A 21,481-nucleotide genomic window follows, 5' to 3' on the forward strand; every position below is an offset into this window, starting at 1 on the left:
GCTCAAACTAGGTCAAAACTAACGTATTGCTCAACCCATAGTCAGATGACCAGCAGATCCTACGCCGCCCAATCCAGTCATCGAATTTGCCAGCGAATTCGTTTGAAGACCATCATATTATTACATATCGGTGGTCTTCAAACGAAATCTCTTACCAGTTTGATGACGAATTCATCCGGCCCATTCCAAAAACGCTCAAGATAAAATGAAAGTGTATTTCTGAAATAATATGCTTTCTTGCAATGCACCTTTCGTATATCAAGCGAACCTTTCACTTCCAGCGCCCGTTAACAGTTATCAATCGAATCAGAAGCATGCACATATCGATAGATCTGAACCTAAGAACACAGAAGACATTTTGTAGAGTACCTGTCTGAGCCTATGCAGTGGAGCCCGTGAGCCGCCCAACCGCAGCTGCCTCATGAACTTGATGATAGGTCTGAACCTCAGATTGGCCAGAGCTTGGCCGTCAATAACCAGCTTATTTATATCCACAGTTGTAGTGACTTAGGGTTTGGAATTTGCCAAACCTAAGTTTTGATTACCAAGAGAAGTTTTGTACTTCTTGCACTTGCCTTTTCTTCATAACTTTGGCGGAAATCGTCGTAGTGAAACTTCAGTGATCCGTTAGCTGTCGGTTCTTGAGAGAGTTGGCCAGGCCGGACACCGGGGGCGGCTCCACAACTTTTGAAAAATTAAACCAAAGTCCTATTGCACTGCATGGAGAGCAATTCATTTAAAATCGCTCTTGTTCCCCCCCCCCCCCTCGACAACTTTGCAAACGTCTCTGCGCGATTTAGTTGAGAATAATGGCTTATGGCAAGTTATTGAATCAGAACGTCGATCACTGCAGGTCATATATCGGCAAGCAATTCTTCATAACTAGACACTGCACAAATGGAAACGATACAGGTTTGCCCAGTGATAAACACTCGCACTGCACAGACGCGCGCACCTCCGACCGAACGCGGCACGGCACAGCGCAACTGGCGCCGGGAAGCCGGGAACGCATTAAGTGAAGGATTCACAGGTGCGCAACTTTATTGCGAACAATAAAAACCTACCGCAAACGATTAAAAAAAAAGTTTTAGGGCAATCGGAAATACAAATGTATTGACTTATAGAAATAAAATTGTCATTCACCTACCAAATAACCCAACTATTTATTTGCCGTAAAAAGTGTCTGGAAATGGAAAGTTGCTAACATGATTCAGCAAGTAGGGAAACGCAGCAGCTACCTGGCGAATAATCTCAGGCTGGTTTAGTGACGAGTGCATTGCTACGGCTTGTTCCTCACCCTTCACAGATTACTATGACAAAACTACCCCTAGTATTTTGATCATCCTGAGGCTGGCTTTCACCTATTAATTTGATGAGGGTCTTCCTCGTTTCGGATTGAGGCGAAAACAAACGTCAAACAACCTTGATAGTTAATTCAGCACTTCAAAACAAAGGTACAACTAGGGTATCATCACAATACCGGATCATAACGACCTGGATAGTTCTCAGCCTGTAAGCTAACTAAGCGGTAACTAGTCAAGTGGTAGGTACCGGAAGCATTGACAACCTGGTGACTGTTTCGAGACCCTTGTTTTGACACATAGCTCGTCAATATTTTTTACAGTGTTGGTAAGATTGGGCCCAGGTTTCAATGAACGGCTCTGCCACTGACTAACTTATCTTTTTAGCCACCATTTTGTGTAGAAGTTTGCAATAGTAGTGCGCTCTAATAGTATTTCACACGCATTATCATATAGGAAGGCAACTGTTTCTTTTGAATTTGTTATCAAGTCTGAATCAATAATTCTTGTCAACGGACTGTAGCTGCTATTTATTCCATCAGTCCAGCGTTGTTCCAGCATTGTCACTTAATGCTCTCGACCGCGGCGTCCCGCTATCTTCTGCCATGTCCTGCCATGTCCCGGTACGCCCCGCGGTGTCCGCCATGCGGCGCTCTTGCCCAGTGTCCGCCCATATGTCCGCCCTGTTCGTGTCCGTGTCCGTGTCTGTGCCGGACAAGGGGCGGCGGTGCCGACAGGCCCGGCCCGCGCCCGCACCGTATCGCGGTATGCGATCGCATTCCACTGGTTCTTGGTAGTGGCCAGACGGCTCGGCGGCGGCCGGCTGTGTACGGGTCTGAGGGCCACCTGAACCTACACTGAGGCCGCCTGGGCCTGCGCTGGGGCCCGCCCGGGCTGACACTAGATGCTGCCTGAACCTGCGTTGTAGACCGCCCAGGCCTGCGCTTCATACCAACACCGCTCCAAAGCCTGAATGCCGCCATAGTGCATGGGGTGAGCGCACTGTGGGCCGCGCGGCGCGGTGAAAGCACCGCGATTAATCCACAGAATTAATCAGGACAAAAAGTGGCTCGTGACGGTGAAAGGGGCGCCGGCTGCGGCCGACAGCGGTGCCCGAGTGTCGGGGACGGTAGAGCGATCACAGGCTGGTGCTGTGTGGCGCTAGCACCGCCAGAGGGGGTGGTGTGACAGCAGCAGATATGCTGAAACTGACAGGAGTTGACCGTGACTCTATCTTGGGCTGGGATATGCCACTGCCTGGTCCTTTCCTCGGTGGAGTTGGTTATGTCTAGCGACTAGCTGTATGCAATACTGGCCCTGACTCATGACAGCGGAATCCATGCAGAATGTTTGATTGTTTTCATAGCTCGGCTGTCGATCGGACCGGGGATCGTCTCAGCTCCACAGCTCGGCCACGTCTCGGATTCGTGCTGAGTTTCGGGGTGGTCGATGTCTTCACTCTCACGGCTGATCCCTCCCGAGTTTCGATCTCGATCTCTCGCGAAATATGCCGTCTGATGGCGCACCAGAGTCCCGACTTTGTGGTTTCCTGCACCGGCAATCGCCAGAGCTTAGCCATCGCGGCGCGACGTCCAGCTGCGCTACACTGGGCCAAGGACTTGTAACTTTACTTCGACTGAGTTCGGGCTTTTGTTGTGTATCCGTGAATACAACAGATATAACCTGTCAGATAAATTTTCTTAAGTATTTCGTGCTTTTCCGCTGTTCAAGGAAGTAAAAACACTTCCGAGCAGACTATTTTCACCAATCCGATGTCTAAGAACCAGCATGAAGTCTTCGGACCACGCCATGACGGACCAATCTGCATATCTACCTCGCGCGTGACTGCTTCACTGAACGCCCGGCGAATCAGATCGGCTCGAACACAGCCTCAGTGATCCGGCGGACCGCAGCGGCTCGTCAGGCCGGCCCTCGGCCGCTGCCAGTGCCGACTAATCCTCAGATTGGGCGCGATCAGGCCTCCCCGGAACGCTGAAACATGCTTCAGAGGAGCTCAGCAGGGCGTGGAGTTCGGTCCAGTGGCTGTGATGCCGATGGTATTTATAATGTTAGCTAACTACGAGTGAGGATCAGCAGTTCATGCTTCCGTTGAGTTCATTGACATGGGTGATAGGTGATTCGGCAAACGTCATGATTTTCTTTAGAAATTTGTAATCGGTCTGTAGTTATGCCAAAAGTTCTCACTGTAAGTGCCTGATTCTTGATGCATTGAACACGATACTGGTCTCATGCTTGTACGGATGGCTAGCTAGAACATCAGCTAAAATAAGACCCGAAGTAAGCTATCGCAGTTTCTCCTGGACTGGATTACCGTCGTGTCATGCTACAGCTGGGAAGATATCAGTTCATTACCAAAGAAGCGCGCCACCGCTGGGATCTCTCCACCGTGGCGCACAGAGTCTCAGCTGATCGAACGGTGCCCGCTCCGGCAAATTGATTAGGTTGAGCCCTCACCGCGGTAATTTCCTTTCGACGTCCCTGAGATCAATAGTGGATGTAATGCGGCACACGGGCGGAGCGGCGGGCTCCCAGAGGTCCGCCCCGTCGCGTCGGCGGCGGCGCGGCGGTCTGTTCCATCGACGGCTCTAAGAGCTCTGCTGGATGGGCGGGTAACGCGCTTATCGCCGAGGCTGGGGGGAGCTGTCGGGGCGGCATGGTCAGTGGTCACCCTCCGCTGATCGGTGACGGAGTAATGATACGGTCACTGGTCGCTGGACAGGGTCGCTGGTCTGCGGGTCATTGACTGGGGCTCATTTCTGTTTTATTAGATGATCACCTGCCGATAGGGGTTTGACGATATCTGGTGCTTGATTTAGTCATCCTACACAAAGATATCGCCGGAAATTTTGGGACTTTGCTGTTAGCTCTCTATAAGCGGCAACGGAAAACCTGAGCCACAACATTTGTTGTTCGTTTTATGCGAATATTACAAATCTTTTACGAACGCTGTACAAGTCCAATTCCTTGACGTGTCTCCATTCTGTCCATTTCAGACCCGGAGCTGCCGAGCTGGGCCAAGGGAGACGTGACCTCCCACGTTCCGCACGTCTTCACCCCCGACGAGCCCCTCCAGCTGCGACTGGCCATGTTCGACGCTGAGAGCAGGTACGTGTGAGCACGGTACAGGTGCCACGTCGGTCGGACTAGCCGCCCATCGCGTACAGTGCACCGCCTCCGCGAGGCATTACAATAGGCTCTGATTGAATAAAGCTCTGAGCGAGGGCGGTGTGCGGTGCATGAGAATGACACGGCTGCCCACACATTATATGCTAATCACATCTAGCCGCTGTATCAGCTGAGGCGTATATCACTAGACCGCCGCCCATTTGCTGTATTGGAAAGTGTTATTCTCCTTGAAAATATTGCATTTATTATATATATATATATATATATATATATATATATATATATATATATATATATATATATATATATATATATATATATATATATATATATAATGAAAATACGTATAATTTCTCATCTGGGCCTAGAGTTGTGCATTGCGCAATATCTTTAACGCCATGCGACCAATTTGACTTCAATGGCTCTCCACCGATCAAGGAGAATAAAGCATTTAGAACAGTAAATCGCTTGCAAGCCATCATTAGGCGACTGGGCTCGGGCCTGAATGTAGAAAAGAAAACACGTCCCACTTAAAGTAGCACTTAAAGTAGCATTAATTTTAGAATTATGATTTATGCATCATCTATACGCCAGTCTCGCAATTAATCAATGACGATAAAATGGTGCATTTTTAGCCGATCTCAGTTACCCTTTGTATCCTACAGGTGCGACGAGGATAGTACCGAGCAGGAGCGAAGTGCAGCCGGTGTACCAGGCGGCGCACCTCCGGTCCGGTACCTGCGCTGCCAGGCTGGTACACCCCTCACCGTGCTGCAGAAGCTCATCCGAAACAAGTTTCAGTTGGCCTCTAGCATCCAGGTACGGTTGTGCGGCCTGCGCCTTTTGTTTCTCTGGTATTTAATTTCATGTTTTACGTTACCCCATAAAATATAATAAGCGAACAGTATGTGAAGTCATCATGAAAAATACCACTGCCACATGCCCATTGCCGTTTTCGTCAAACAAGTAATTCAGTGTTCGGCCGTTGCTTATGGCATTCTCGCAACACCGGTTTCTCATAATCCTAAAAGATGCCGACAACGAAAGTAAGCAATGTTTTCTTTCTCATTTTATTCCATAGACCTACACTCATAAGTCTCAGTAAACTTGATTAAATGATTAGTACAAGAAAGTACTTACAATTATGTTTTCCCAACAGGTGCAGCTGATCCATGACGGTCGGATTTTGCCACCCGACATCACCCTAATGGACGTGGGCTACATGTATCGACCAGCGGAGGTGAGCTTCTGATGGCGCATCAGCTGGTTTTCCTCCAGGCGCAACATGCATATGATTCTGGGTGTTGTGCCATGTTTTCCTTGACTTGTTTTGCCTTTGAAGCTTCTGGTAATGGTATAATGCAGTGTACTGACGGAGCATTCCGGATTAAAAATATTCGTGATTTTGTTGTTGGCCAATTGTGAGCTGTAAGCGTTATGTTTCTGGACAAAAGAATGCTGATTTGTAGTTTCTGCTGCAAGCTTTATGAACCTTTTGGACGCTGAACGTTAGGAACAATGAACTTCACATTTTCTTTAATATTTCTATGTTGGCATTCGCTCAGGAGGAAAAACGAGCAAGCAACCAAACATGTTTTGCTTGTGTTTCAGGGGTCTACCATCGGCATTTCATTTCGGCTAGTCAAGCAGCAGAAGCGACCGGCCAAGCCGACCGTTCATGCAAGTGAGGAAGAGCCTGTTGTCAAGCGAGCCAAAACTGAAGGAGAGAGTATGGATGCCTGCAACGATAAGGACTCCGTCGCCAGCGAGACAGAGCAGAAAACTGCGAATGACATTCCCAAGACAGATAAAACTGTCGAAGAACAAGAACAGCTTAGCGTTGCCTGTGACGAAGAAAAACCAATCGTACAAATTGCTGCTACCGTTTCAGATGATGTTGATAAGGAGCCAGTGCCAGAAACATCAGCCAGTGAGCAGGATTCTGGAATCTTCGATTCAATCGGGGACGACAGGTCACCTCGCACTGGAGTTGAATCAGGCGATGAAGAAATGCTGGACGTAAGCAATGAAGACAAGGAGAAGGAACCCTCCACGCCCACCCCAGCAACGACAACCGCAGTCGCGGGGACCATTAAACAGCAAAAGGATGAGAGCGGATGTCAACAGGGAAACACTGCCATCCTGCAAGAAATCGACTTGAACCGACAGCAAGGTAACGTCGAGCGGGACCAAGTGAAGAATATCTTGTCAGCACTCGGATCATCCAACCACGGACATAATCCCGTCTCCCGCAGTGAAGAGACTGGGAGCACTACGGCGAAAATGAAAACAGACGAACGAGGGAAAGAAGATAATCATGAGGAATCTGGCGGCACACAGAACACAGCTGCTCCACAGTCTGAAGACCCAGGCCCTCGAAGGCCTTCAGTTTTGGAGAGGATGTTTGACCCTGATGACGAAGAGCCGACGTCACCGCAAATTGTGGAAGACATCATTGCTAGCTTAGACGCAGAGGATTGCGAAGGAGATGATTCAGTGCCCACGGTAACTCACCTTGCCCAGATTCCCAGAACAGACACAGCTTTGGGTCTAGTTCAGCGCCCTGTTACGATTGCTATTCCACGACCTATCGTCCATCGACTTGTAAACCCTATATCCCCTCTGGCTCGTGTACCGGCCCAAACCCAGGTCGCGAAGCCAACGAACTCGATGGTAACTGACGAGTCTAAGCTGACTCCAAGTCAAGCGTCTCCTGTTCCAACGCATCCTGATGTGTCTATGAAAGCTGACGTTTCACACACGAGTTCGGTTGTGACTTCTGCTCCCAGAGAAGATGTCATGCAGCCTCCCAGTGAAGACATCCCGCAGCCTAGCGCTCATCGTGTCGAAGACAGCGATGCCGACAAAACGAAGGAAAAGGTTGATGCATCATCAGTGGTGCGCACAGATAGATCAACAGACGGCAGTCGCCAAAGCCATGCAAATAAATCTCACAAGGACGTTCCGTCAAACCCAGGCGAAAAGAAACATGAACAGAACCTTTCAACTCCAAATGCTTCGAGGTCTTCTCGCGAATCACCTAAGAGTGTCAAAGGTTTGTCCGACGGTACAGGCTGTACATCAAGTGCCCAAGCTGCTCCGAGTGCTTTGATAACAACGCCTCAAGGCAACTCTACAGCGGATAAGAAGGCAAGTACGGCAACTTCAACAAAATCTGAAGTTAGGTCATGTGCTGAGGATGGGAGAGCCCCGAAAACATCACATTTCCATAAAGATAAAGAAGGCGAAGCACGTCCTTTGTCACTGAAGGCTACAGGTGGTGTTGTCAAGACTTTGCTTCAGCCAGACAGAAAATGCCTAAGCAATGCCACCAGTAGCATTTCACAATCAAACAGAGGAAGCGTGGGAAGCACTGGCAAGTTAGAGCTGACCAGAAAAGACGTCAGACATGAAGCCGTCAGTGCTAAGAGCGAAACGAACGCAATCAGCAAAACAGTCACCCCTGTGAAAGATTCGCGATCTGATGTGGCAACAGCGCCGCAAGAGTCGAATGCGTCTTCAATCGGGAAAAAAGTTCGAGTTGACGACAGAAATTTCGAAACAGCTGATAGTCCAAAGCCTGTGAACATGCTGAAGAAGGAATCCGACAGTCTCAAGAAACATGTCGAAAGGTCAGAGAAGAGATCACATCTTTTGTCCAAGTCACTAGCAACTAGCGGTAGTAGACCAGGCGCAGAGGCTCTGACTGCCACTAGTGCGGCTATCCGGGGCAGCACAGCGATAGCTGCTGGTGTTCGCGAAGGGGAAGTGATCATTGAGCGTGTGCCGAACCTTTTTGTGCAAGCTTCCTCTGCGCAACCTGAAAAGACCGAAAGTTCTTCTGGGTCGGCGCCAATGACGTCCCCAGCTCGATCGAAAGTAGACTGTTCAGTTCAAACCATGCCTGTAGCGAAAGCAGGCGCTGGCAAAGATGCTTCGGGAAGTGCTACTCCACCAAAGTCCCAAACGTCTGATACTGAAGCAGCTTCATCCAAGTTTTCGCAAGAAAAGCGTCCCGCCTCTGTGCCGCAAAGCGTTTCGAGCGAAAGAAAGGATCCGGCATCCTGTGGCAGAAGAGTGTCGACCGGTGATTCTCAAGTGAGAAGGCCACCGGTGAGCAATGCCCATACGAAAGTACCGTCCCTTGTGGACATCCACTCGAGGAAACTGTCCGATGGTGATCAACAACTTGCAAAGCAGTCTGTCAATGATCTTCCTCAAAGCAAGCCAGCTAATGACAAAGCCACAGAGAAAGCATTCACAGGCGCTTCAAACCTTGCAAGACAAGAATTGGAGCGTCAGCAAGCCAAATTTTTCGGCGTCGTGCCGAAACCTGCCGACAATCTTGACCCTGAGGCTGCTCTGAACAGGATTCGGTCAGAAAAGCCTCAGCCCACTGGTCAGCTAGCATACGCAACACATCACTCGTCTGGTGTGTTGAAGGTACCTGATATCAGCAACAGGACTGCAGTCAGCAAGGCTCACACGAAGACTGCTTCGAATAAACATCACAAAAGCAGTAAGGCAGAGCATGACAAAAAGTTAAACATGTCATACACACTATGGAAAAATATGAAAACAGCTGCAAAGACCGCTGCAGCGGACTCAAGGACAGCAGGACAGATGAGTCATCCAGTGACGGCTCCAAGCAAGCGAGATGCCACTCCATCCGCTAACACACCTCTTGATTTGACCACTCACGTCAGAAAGACGGTAGCGGCGGACTCAACGTCGATGCTTGCGAAGACGCCGTCGCCCCCACCGAAGCCGAAGCCGGCCAAACATAAGTCAGCAAAGGCTCAAGGTACTCAGACGATTCACTCAATAGTGAGCAGTCTGGCGAGCCGACAACACATCTCGTTGTCACCAATCACATCAATGGCGGGATCCGCTCACAAGGCTCCCTCGCGCTCTCGGGCTCCAACTCCTCGACCGCAATCGCCTTATCTGTCATCTCACCTTCCCATGCCGATGCCGGTCCCGATGCCTGAGTACTCGTTCTCATCGGGTCTCTTCACTCCACCCCTTCACGTGAGCACCACACTCGCCAGCCAGTTGAGCTACGACATGGCGATGCGGAACCTCCTGACCCACATGGCTATGGCCCAGGGCGGCATGGTCAGACCGCCACCCCATATGTACCCCACGCATCCCATGTTCCCTCCGCTGCCCAAGGGTCACGAGTTCCACCCGATGTCGGACCCTTCCCTGCTTCGGCGTCAGTCCGAGGCCAGGATGGGGGCCTCCGCCAAGAAGGCGTCTCCGACGGCAGGCACCACGGCACCGCCGCTGCGGACTCCGACGGCACTGACGTCGGCCTCAATCCAGCACATGGAGGACCTCACGAGGACCGTGGGCAAGAGGAAGGACCCTGAAAGACACTCGGTCACTCCTACTCAAATTCCATCCGGTGACAAAATCTGCTAGTGCCGCTCATGCATTGTCATTCTCGATGACATAATCAGGAATTCGCCACGTATGCAGAATGATGTGCATAGCGTAGTTTTGCACCTTGCTCATTTGGCTGATTTGGTCGTGAAACTTGTGTACTGTCATTGAAATGTTATCCTTGGAGCTTCCCCGGGCCAAAGCGTGTTGGATGCAGTGTGTTGGAATCCGATGGCCGTTTTGATAGCTTAGAATGGTGCTGCTTACTTTCAACTGATTTGTTTCATCCAGCTTCGAAGAAACGCTCTGGTCGAAATTCATGAGTGCCATTGTGAGTTAATGTCAACATGAAACGTATGTATGTAAGGTTTACCATGTAGCTTTACAGAAATCGGCGCAATGTAATGCATAGTGAGCCCAGAGCTGGCTAGAGACGTTTCTGCTTGCGAAGCTGATGTTGAGACCTAAACAGCAGTGCTTGCATCTTTCGAATAGGTAAACGTGCAATCCAGAGAGTATGCTATCGCAGTACAGCACTTTCGCGCGTGAGGTGCTAAACCTGGTTCCGTTTCACATACTGCGCTGTACCTTCAGCCTTTCATGTCGTATGGTTCTGCACGTTGTTGTTCGTAGCGTTATCGTCAGATGTAAGCGTGCATCAGCCGATATTGTGTTACCCTTACCAAATATTGTTGTTTTAATATATGACGCATGGCTAGTGGCTACTCGTTGGAATAAAGAAAATGAAGTGATCTTCGAAACTTTCTCGAACCTATCTGATATGTTTAGGTGTGTCGTTCAACACCGAAAGGATAATGAAAGTTGTGTATTCAGTAATATCCGTTTCGAAGCACACAACACAAAGCACCTTTTGCTAACGACCTGACACAAACCAACCGTACATACTGTTCCAACTTTCGCAGCCGTTACGCCAAGCTCAGCCACATAACCGTCCACAGTCCACTACCAGGCGTAGAATCCCCATCGTTGCCACCGTGTGTAGCAATTAGCATCTCACTCCACACCACCCGGCCGCAGTAACGACCCACCAGCCGCTTTGTCTGCAACTAAACGCGGCGCCTTCTGCGGCCAGCGCACAATCAAGAACTATTTAAATCACACAGCGGTGGCCGGGGCGGGACCGGCGACGACAGAGGCGTGCGGGCGCTTTAATTACGTCGCCGAGAGCAGAGCGGTCACGACGTAAGGGCCGTGAACTGGTGGTGGTTCGTGCAGGGAGGGTGGGGACAAGGGCGGATCTAGGGGGTCGTTTTGGGGGGGGTCACCAGTCGGCCGACATACCAGGTCTGGTGAATGAATTCTGACGACCGGGGGGGGGGGGGGTAGGGAGCGAGTATGTCGAGATCAAAAAATGACATTTGATCTTCGTCGTTTATAAGATGAAGTTTTATCGTAAGTCACTCGGCTCAGTAGTTTTAGTTAGTGAAACCCACCTATATAGGAGCGTCGCCACGGATTTTTTACTGGGGGGGGGGGAGGCGGGTCGACCGACTTAAAAACCCAGAAGTAGATATAGTTACCTACCTCACTTTTAGCCTAATGCATTAGTAAATAGTAGCATACAGTCACGATCTCTCTTATTGACCTGTGTATGAATCGGCGGCGCGAAGCGCCGCAAAAATTTGCAAAAAAAAGTTGTCAAAACACAGCTCTAAAACACAAATATTACAACCTTTTTAGCATGCTAGTACAAGCCGGAGTTCCTTCACAGTACACATATGAATTCCGATTCAATTTGACACGGTTGGTGTTATTACAGTCACTGTTATTTCTCTCTTATTGATTGGTGTATAAATCGGCGGCGCGAAGCGCCGAGAAAATTTGCAAAAGAATGTGTCGAAACACAGCTCCAAAACACAAATTTTACCACCCTTTTAGCATTGCAGTACAAGCCGGAGTTCCTTTACAGCACACATATGAATTCTGATTCAATTTGACACGGTTGGTTTATGTAATTACAGTCAAGATTTCGTATTGACCTGTACGTATGTACATAAATCGGCGGCGCGAAGCGCCGCGAAAAATTTGCAAAAACATTTGTCAAAACACAGAGGGGGCCTCCTCTCTACAGAGGACCACCGATCTCTATTGCGGGCCTCCTCTTTTCACAGGGCCTCTTAACTACAGAAGCTACAGGGCCTCCTCTCTACAGAGGGCTTCCTCTCTACTGAGGGTCTCTCCCTTTAAGAGGGCCTCCTTTACAGAGGGCCTCCTCTCTTCAAAGAGCCAGAGGACCTCATCTCTGCAAAGGGCCTCCTCTCTTCAGAGGGCCTCTTCTCTACAGAGGGCCTCCTTTCTTCAGAGGGCCTCTTCTCTACAGCGGGTCTCCACTCTTCAGAGGGCCTTCTGCATTCAGGCGGTCTCCTTTCCACAGAGGGCCTCCTCTCTACACAGGGCCTCCTCTCTACATAGAGCCTTCTCTCTACAGCAGGTCTCCTCTCTACAGAGGGCCTCCTCTTTAAAGGGGTCTCCTCTCTACAGGGGGCCTCCTCTCTACTGAGGGCCTCCTTTCTACAGAGGACCTCCTCTACAGAGGGCCTCCTACCTACTGAGGAGTCAGAGGGGCCCTAGCGGTCAGACACAGACACTAGCGGTTATTCACTGGAGGCCCCAGGAAGTAAGAAGGGCCCTAGCTGTCAGGCTGGTCAGAGGGCCCTGAATGTCCTGACGTGATTTTTGGGATTCCCGTGAATTTCTTTCGCCTCAGACGTGATTTTGACCTGCCAGGGCCCAGGGGCACTAAAAATAAAACAAACAAAATAAAAAATGAAAATAGGACATCACCAAAATTAAGTGACCGAAATCCGTTGAGTTTTTAATTTTGCGTATAGGTAGGGGCACCACGAATTAAATTCATGACCATCCCCTTGGAGTTTTCCTGGATCATCCCCTGGTGCTCGCACGGTTGAGACAAAAACGAGTAAGATTCTGGTCTTCAATACGCCTTTTCACGCAACACGATCCAGAAAAACAAAGGTATTAGCTCAGAAGTGTTTGACAGGTGATTTTGAGCATGCAAGACGGCGTCTATAGCGCATTTAGGTCTTCGGCTTTTGGGGGGGGTCAAATGACCCTCTCAGACCTTTTGGGGGGGGTCATGACCCCGTGGACCCCCCCCAGGATCCGCCAGTGGGTGGGGAGCAGGAGGGGCCAGGTGGAGGTCAGGCTGGACACAAGGCTGTCGTGGTGGGGAAGAGAGCCAGTCGGTAGCTGGTCTGAATAGCGACTGTGGGTGGCGTCACGCTCAGCAGGTGGATGACACGGCGGGGCGACCGCGGACGGACGGGTCACGGGTAAGTCACGACAGTCGTGTGACCGCTGGGCGACGTTCTGCCGCGGCGTGCAGTATGACCGTAAGTGTAACTTACCTCAACGTTCACCCACTCCAAGCAAGAGTATCTCAATCCCATATCAACAGAGGACCTCTCCACTTCACACACTTATCTCTACGGTAGGTTAGGAAAACGGTGTCTGTTGCCGTGTTCCCCAATTACGACCCTCCCCCCCCCTCATGGTATCGACAGAAGACCTTTCCACGCCACCTACCCCGACCATTCACTTACCACCCGTCCAGCCCCGACTGTCTGCGGCTGCTATGGTCACGGTGTGATCAAGAAACGCTCGTGAACTGGGAGCTGCTCCGGGACCCACCAGGCGGGTCGGTCGTGACTCACTAATTACGCTGGTTGGCATGCAGCAGAATGGCTGACCCGCCGCTCGGCTCCGCAGACCCCAGATGTAGCTCTTCAGCTCAGTCATACGTCTCCCCTCCGCTTAACCCTCGCCCATGTAGGGGGAGGGGGTGCAACCCCCCCCCCCCCTGAGGTTTTTCTTAGCTACACGCCGAACCGTTTCAGATAGCCTGCTCAAATTTTCAGTACCCTTTGGGGCATCCTTTGCGCAACTTTTGGTATTTTTTTGTCAAGGTCATGTCAGGTCACGGAGTTATGACGTCATAAAGGGAACAACCTCCGGCCAGATTTACGCTAAATTGGAGATTGCTTCACATTGGTTTAAATGCCGACTGACCTGACGCACTGATGGATTGTTTTAGAATCACAACTGGCTGATTTGACATTGGCACAATGTCCGTTGACATTTTGAAGGTCACTAAAGGTCAAGGTAAGGTCAGTGACCTCGGTTGACCTGTAATGACTTCTTGCACTTGTATGCCTTTTCGGGGTATTTTGATGCCCTGAATTCGAATTTGCTATCCATTTCAGGCATCGTCGGTTGTTTCTTGCAGTTCATTTTGGGTCAGGGTCAGGTCAGTGACGTCACACGCCTGACGTGACCCAATGCACAAATGATCTTGCAGACTTCCGATGCTCCCAACGCATCATTTTTAGAGTTATGACATCGAAATACACACCAAACGATAGAGAATTAATCAAGGATCACGATAGTGAAGGTTTCAAGTCGATATCTCTTACCGTTTTGCTGCAATCGGCGCGGAAATCTGAAAAAGTTAGATTTTTCTGAAAATTTGACCTTTGACCGGTCATAAGTAGGTCAAATGTTGACCTAGGACCAAAAAATACCACCAATCGCGAGATCTCGTTGAGAGCAATCCGTTGGTCTTTTCCGCTAAGCTCTACGACGCTTCGTTTTCAAACGCGAGGGGGGGGGGTCGCACCAACCCCCCCCCCCTGCATGGGCGAAGGTGGCAAAACACCGTTTACGGGCGAGGAATGTGTAAGCTGCTCGCCTTCCCAGCAATCGACCTACGAGAGCCGGTGTGAGGCTTCTAGCATACGTCTTGCTCTAACCCACATAGAACAATGTATCATCGACGCATAATACGATTTTCTTTACTGGCTTAATGAAATACAAGATTTCCAAAGTTACATTCGTCTGTTGCCGTCTCTGAGTCTGTAGTCTATTTTTATCGGTAACTCTATCGATGTCTCATCTCTGTCAGTTTCCCTGTCGACGTCTCTGCCGATGGTTGTGAAGTCCTGGCAGTGCAACTGTCAGCGTCTCTTAGCGTCTCGTGTTTGTCGGAAGCCGCCAGTCTCTTGTCTTTGTCAGCAACTGTCAGTATCTCGTCTTTGTTGTCAATATCTCGTCATTATCAGCAACCGTATCAGTATCTCGTCTCTGTTGGCGCCTCTGTCGGCATTTATGTCGGTATTTCTGTCAGTTTCTCTGTCACTGTCTTTGCCGGTTTACGGTGCTCTGATGGCATCTCTGTCGGCATTTCTGTTGGTTTCCCAGTCACTGTCTTTGCCGGTTTATGATGTTCTGATGGCATCTCTATCGTTGCTCTGCCGGCATGTCTGCGGCCGTCTCTATCGCGATCTCTGACCGTCTCTCTCGGTGTCTCTAAAGGTCCTCTGTCGGTGTTCGTACCGGTGTCTTCTGTCAGCGTATATGTCGACGTCTCTGTCGGCGTCTCAGTGGGCATTTTTGTGACCGTCACTTTTGGTATATCCAACGCTCACTGTCGGTATCCCTGGGAGTATGTCGCCAGTGTCGGCGTCTAATGATCTCTTCTGCTGTTGGCATTCAAATACAGGGTGATTTTTTTTTTACTTGTTAAAAAGTAAGGAGGTTTAATGGCGTTAAGATGCAAATATATATTGCAAAATTATATACCAGCATGACGAGCATTCTGGGACATTTTGATTTCATGCAGACATGATGTGAAGGAACGTCCATCGTGTGTTTTACTCGTACGTGTGCTTGAAGTTACCCTCTCTCTCACCGACACGAATCAGCCCGCCTGAGCATGTGTTGAACAGCACCATGGACTCCCATGCTCCTTAGGCGGACTGAAAAAGCCCCTATCACCCATTTTAGCTCTGCCAGATATTTCCTCTGTTTTCTTGTTATATCTGCCATATCTGCCATACCTGGGTCCAATAACTAGAAGGCTAGAAAGGGCAGGTCGAGGGTTTTGGTACTGGCGGCCCTGGTGGTGTCTGATTCGCTGTTTTTGTTTCTCCCTGAAGACTGATTCTTCAGAAGCTGCACATACGCCAGATGGACCGTTTGAAGGTTATTTATGACTACAAGCTTGTTCGTGCATTATTTAACGTCTTTCTAAGGTATCTCCTTGATGATCCTATGCTTCGAACTGCCTCAATGCTTCAAAATCATCGTTTTGTGTCGTTCCTTACTGAACGGCGGTGGACCATGCGTGCCCGATTGGTGGGACATTTGCAGGCTCCATTGGGGCCGAAGCCTTCGGTTAAAAGGGATAAATCATGACACCATACAAAATGTCCCAGATTTACCTATCACGTGCATTGCTTTTTTGCACACGATTTTTCGATTTAGGGACCACCATTGACGTTTACTTTTTAACAGTTAAAAAAATCACCCTGTATGTCCGCATCGCTGTAGCCATCTCTGTGGGCACCTCTGTGACCGTCTTTGTTGCCGACTCGTCTCTGACGGCGTCTGAGTAGTCATCTGTGTCGGCCTCTTCTGTGGCCGTCTTCTATCAGTCTCTGTGCCCGTCTCTGTGCCCGTCTGTGTGGCCGTCTCTGTGCCCGTCTGTGTCGGCGTCTCTGTGGCTGTTTGTGTCGGTGTCGGCGTCTCTGTCGGCGCCTCTGATATCGCCGTGCGTGTGACACGGCTGACGGCGGCGGTCACTCACTCCCAGCCGGCCGGGCTTTCACCCGCACTCGTGTCGAAACAGCGACAAGGGCGGTCTCCCGCCCGTCCAGCCCGCGAAACTCGCCTTTATGGTGCCACCAGACGGCCGTCATCTATCGCCGCGATCGACGACCGTCGGCTATTTAGCGCCGCGATAATCGGGCCGACGGGCCGACACGACGGCCTTGAGCCGATGACACGACCGCTAAAATTCGGCGGTCTTTGCCCCTTCCCCATCGTGCTGCTGTAACTCTCATGGCGCCCTGCTCTTCGAGTCCAATTACACCACCCACCGACCAGGCCACCGCCCGAGCTGGCAGACCGAGCCAGGTCAAGTCAGACCACTTGGCTGCGTATTGTGTTTGTCGTCTTCAGCTGTCGACATCAACTCAGCTCTACAAAGCCTCATGTCGCTGCTGATGATTCCACCACCGCCGAGCAGCGCCAGGTTTGTGCGACGTGCGTCACGGTTGGCACGCGCCGTGACGTCGGCTGAGGGTGTGGGACGACGGAAAGTGACGGCTCACAGACGACGGGCCGCTGATGACGATATGACAGCCTGCACGGACTGTGTCTGTCTGCAGGGACTGTGCCGATGGTGCGTCCGGCAGCCGGCCAGATATTTGTTATGCTTAGGTTGCGCTGACTGAATGAGGTTTTGCTGCTCCTTTGAGCCCCAGTCGCCATTTTCGAGCAGTGGCGTTGTCCCCCGGAGCCCGGAAAACGTAATACGCATGCAAAATGTCCGAGTCTTCTGCAACCCCTTTATTTATGTCACGTCGTACACGAAATCCAGTCACACACAAACTGCATTGCCCTTTTTTAACAGCTTAACGCTTTCGCCAATGCGGTCAGTATCGAATACCGAGCCGCACTCGCATGGTAGGGTCGCATCGTCTAAAAGTGTGATTACTCGCCATCCAACAGAAGGCGAGCGGTGTGCCGATTTGGGTCACAGGTCGGCGTAAGGCATAAATAACTCATTCGATCAATGGTACTGGAGCTCAATAAGTGATCTGCGTTCAAAGGTTACCCGAGTCGATCACACAAGTACAGCAGTATGTACGGGATAGGGTGGCGTCAATAATTAAACCAATCCTTCTGAATAAAAAGGCGGCGCTGATATTCTGGTTTAACCCGCGCCCTGATGGGGGGGGGGCCATTTTGCCCCCCCCCCCCCTGTGGTTTTTCTTAAATAGCGAGAAAACGGCGGCGCTGCCAAATTTTGGGTACCTTACCGGGCATCAATTTAACACCTTCACACAAAATTTCAAGTCACAGGTCACCTCAGGTCAGGAGTTATTGAGGTCAAACTGAGGTCATGTTCGAGCAAAAATGAGCAAAAAACATGACATCTTGAAACGCTCACCAATTCTACAGTTAACAAGCAATTTTAAAGTTCTTTATGTGGTTGTGTAGAGAAAAGACGGCGCTACAAAACTGCTATCTCGGATTTTCGAAATTTTTGGATTTTGACCCCCAAAAATAAAAAAATGATTTTTTTAGAAAAACTCAAAAAATTTCCAATTTTTTTTTCGAGTTTCGAAAAAACCGGAATATATGTGATAGTCCCTACGCTCTTCGATATACATACCAAATTTTAGATCGATACCTCTTTTTTTGGCCAAGTTATAGCAAAAAAACTGTTAAAAATTGATGACGTAAAATTTTTGAACTCAATTTTTAGCAATTCTAGACCTGGTAGCGCAAAACGGAGACCACCATTGAACTCCCCGTGACAAGATGCATCGAATCGATACCCATTTTATGCAAAAATATCAACTTTGAAATTTGACCTAATTTGACCTGACCTTGACCTGACCTTGACCTGACCTTGACCAAAACGTGACCTAAGCCGGCCCTAAAGTCTGTCTGATCCACATAATCGCATTTGTCATGTAAAATGGACCATAAAACATGTATCACACGACACTTTCATATTGTGACCCCCCCAGTAACCTGACCTCTGTGACCTGACCTGGTATCAGTGACCTCAAATAGCAAAATATGTGTTTGAAGAACATTTCTCCACCGATGATTTTCAATGAAATGCATTTTACTCGATTTTACAACGCATTTCTTGAAATGCCTGTAAACGGTGAAAATTCGACCTTTGACCTGACCTGTGACGTCATCGGTTTGACCGAGGTCAATGAAGTTGGGTCACAAGGTAGTTCCCCGTTGGGGCTATCCAACACCGTTTACCGCTTGTCGCTATATTGCGTGGTTCTCGAGATCTGAGGGGGGGCCAAAATGCCCCCCCCCCCCATCAGACCGCGTTGCTCGGCAGACCCCATCTGGGCGCGGGTTAAAAATGAAGCGTTAACTGTTCTTCCACAGCTTACGTTGATAGAAACTGTCACCGCTTTCCCATTGGAGGTCCGTGCTCGTGGGTTCCTGAAAGAACTCGTAATAGTTCTTTGTAAAGGTAGATACTTTATGGCGTCGCCGCAGGGTCGAGGATAGAAGTGAGGCGTGTTTTCCATTCCTAAAAACAATCGAACGCTCTTTGACAACGATCAATGTCTAGAAACGTGGGAGAAAATAGAGATGCGATGAGAAAAACAAAACAGAAAAAAACGGAAACGGAAAATGTGTGATGTCTTTTCGTGCCATTTGTAAGCGTCGTTGCGGACATTTTGCAAACTGCTTGAGTTTTTTAACTGTCTGCACTATGCAATATGCACGCTGGTATGTTTACTGAAGGGGTGCAACATACATGATATACATTGGATTTAGCGGGCGGCCGGTGGTTTTGCTTATACATGGATCATCAACAAGCGACTGACTGGCTCGAATCATTCGGTTGTTTACTGTCACGCTGGTATGTTCGGTTTGATATGATGTTAAAGCTAATTACGGAGATGCGCGTCCCAGAGCGATTTTGAATTTTACATCCGCCAAAGGGAACACTTCATCCATGCACGGTACTGGAACCAACGTTCAGCAATGGGAGCCAATGAACTGTGAATAAACAGGTTGTATCTAATTACATCGGACAAAATTAGATACGGTAAATACATAATTGGCCGATCGCAATGGTGCATGATACCTACTTTTTTACCAAAATTCCAAAATAGACTTATATATTCAAGGGTAGTTTCAGCACTGTTCTTGACTCCAACATTCCATCGAAATGCTCTATCTTCAATGTCGTTTTAACATCAACATTAGAAAGGATAGCTAACAAAATTAATCAAATTAATTGTTATTTGCTGTCTGCAGAACACTCATTGGGCAACACCATGAGACTTATGCCTGTAATCGATACTCTAATGTAGTGAGAGAATCATTTGTCCAGTGCACTTCAGACCATTATATTCCTAAGTCGTGACCGTAGCCACGTGTAGCGAGCATTAGCCGGTGTGAGACGTGCTTTAAAACGGCCCACTGGTGTATGATAACAGTCCGCAGAGGTAGTGCAAAGTGCTGATTGGATCGCGGATGATGGTAAGCGCTGAAGATTACAGTTTGGGCTCCATGTGAGCAGTATCAATTACAAATGGTGCCGCATTTGCTGAGATAATGTTGACGGTATCTAGAAGTCTTAGAACATTCAAGCAGCATGCTCAGCATGCACATATATGGTGCATGGAGTGCATTCAATGATATCTGATGTCACGTCCACAGTCCTATACATAAATGCCAGTGGTGGCTGTGAAATACATTGCATCGGCTTACAAGATACAAGGAGAGCCCGGAGAGGTGACGCAGGTCATAGGGTTTGACGTGACCGCTAAGTAACAGCTTGATAATTAAACATATGCAAATTTGTTATTTTTCTAATACAAGATGAAAGGGGAAACCTTGCCATTGCCATTTTTATTAATTTTCCTTGTCGGCTCGGTGGTGGTTTAGCAGCATACAATATTGCAACAGTGAGTAGAGACTATGGTGGATGTCAGTCCGTAGCCATCTGAACCATTTTAGACGTAAAACAATGCTTATGGAGTCGGGCAGCCAGACTCCTTTTTTACTAGAATATTCATGTTGAATGGAACGAAATTGTAGGTGAAGATTTTCGTAGGAAAATGAATACAAACTGCGGGTCAAACGACTTGAAATGACATTTAGGGAAAAGCTCGAGAAGGCTTGAACATTAAAAGTATTAGTTTAAGTTCTGCTTTGCTGTTAAATTTCCATGTCTGGTGACAATACAGGCAGAGTGCTATAATTTTCTCCCTTCCCCTCCCAATCAGCCGGCGGCCATTGTGGCTCCTTCTGCTGGGCTAGACACGGGGCAAACAGCAGCTGTGTGGACAGAGCCGCCCACCTTTCCACTGAGTCCGGATCCGGTGTCCGGTGTCCGCGGTGGACCGGGCCCGGGTCCGACGCGACGGTCCCTCGCGCCCGGTCACAGAGCCAGGTGGTCCGTGTTTGGATAAACTATTGTCTGTCCGCGGGGCCGGGAATATGAAACCGAGAGACGGGGGAGGGGTGGGACAGGAGGTCATCACAACACCACGGCTCGCCGGCGTGACCAGCGGCGAGTGGGCGGTGACGATGAGGAATGCATGCGACGGGAATTTGCTTGAAAAGTTGTGGCATGAGACGCGTTTGAATGACGCTTTGTAATGAACGAGTTATGCTATGCTCCCCGCACTTATACCTAGCTCCCTGGCACTGCCGAAGCTGCTTTAGGTTTTTTTTGAAGGGTTCCTCTTTTTTCGATTTAACCGTAAAATGAACAATCAATATTTACAAAAGCCATTTCTAAAAAATAAGGCATCTGGACCCGCGAAGTGCCGGACGCGAAATGCTCAACAGGTTTTCAATGCAAACAGTAGTAAGTTAATTGCGAATGTTTTGAGTGCAAAATCTTACGATGTAATCCTCATTGAATCGATTTCATCACTTCGCATAATTTTTAGCTCACCAAAGTTAAATAAGCCTTGGACTACCTTTTGTTCCACTCACTTTGCTGCGACCCTTCGCAGCCGCCCGACGACCCTGATCACTGATCAGTGACCAATGCTCCGGACGACGGTCTGGGGCGATTTGATCAAGATTCGTGAAATTCA

General features: G+C 49.2%; 1 protein-coding gene across 1 annotated transcript in view; it reads left to right on the forward strand.

The window, feature by feature from the left end:
* Window positions 1-10,588, forward strand: part of LOC122385452 (protein suppressor 2 of zeste-like) — a 17,528-nt gene extending 6,940 nt beyond the window's left edge. The window contains exons 2-5 of the mRNA XM_043373746.1: window positions 4,316-4,427; window positions 5,114-5,267; window positions 5,608-5,688; window positions 6,060-10,588. Coding sequence (XP_043229681.1) covers window positions 4,316-4,427; window positions 5,114-5,267; window positions 5,608-5,688; window positions 6,060-9,875 — 4,163 coding nt within the window. The 3' untranslated portion in view covers window positions 9,876-10,588. The remainder of the gene's footprint in view (window positions 1-4,315; window positions 4,428-5,113; window positions 5,268-5,607; window positions 5,689-6,059) is intronic.
* The last annotated feature ends 10,893 nt before the right edge of the window (window positions 10,589-21,481 follow it).

Source organism: Amphibalanus amphitrite, unplaced genomic scaffold (assembly GCF_019059575.1).
Source record: "Amphibalanus amphitrite isolate SeventyFive unplaced genomic scaffold, NRLGWU_Aamphi_draft 000219F_arrow, whole genome shotgun sequence".
Lineage (NCBI taxonomy): Eukaryota > Metazoa > Arthropoda > Thecostraca > Balanomorpha > Balanidae > Amphibalanus > Amphibalanus amphitrite.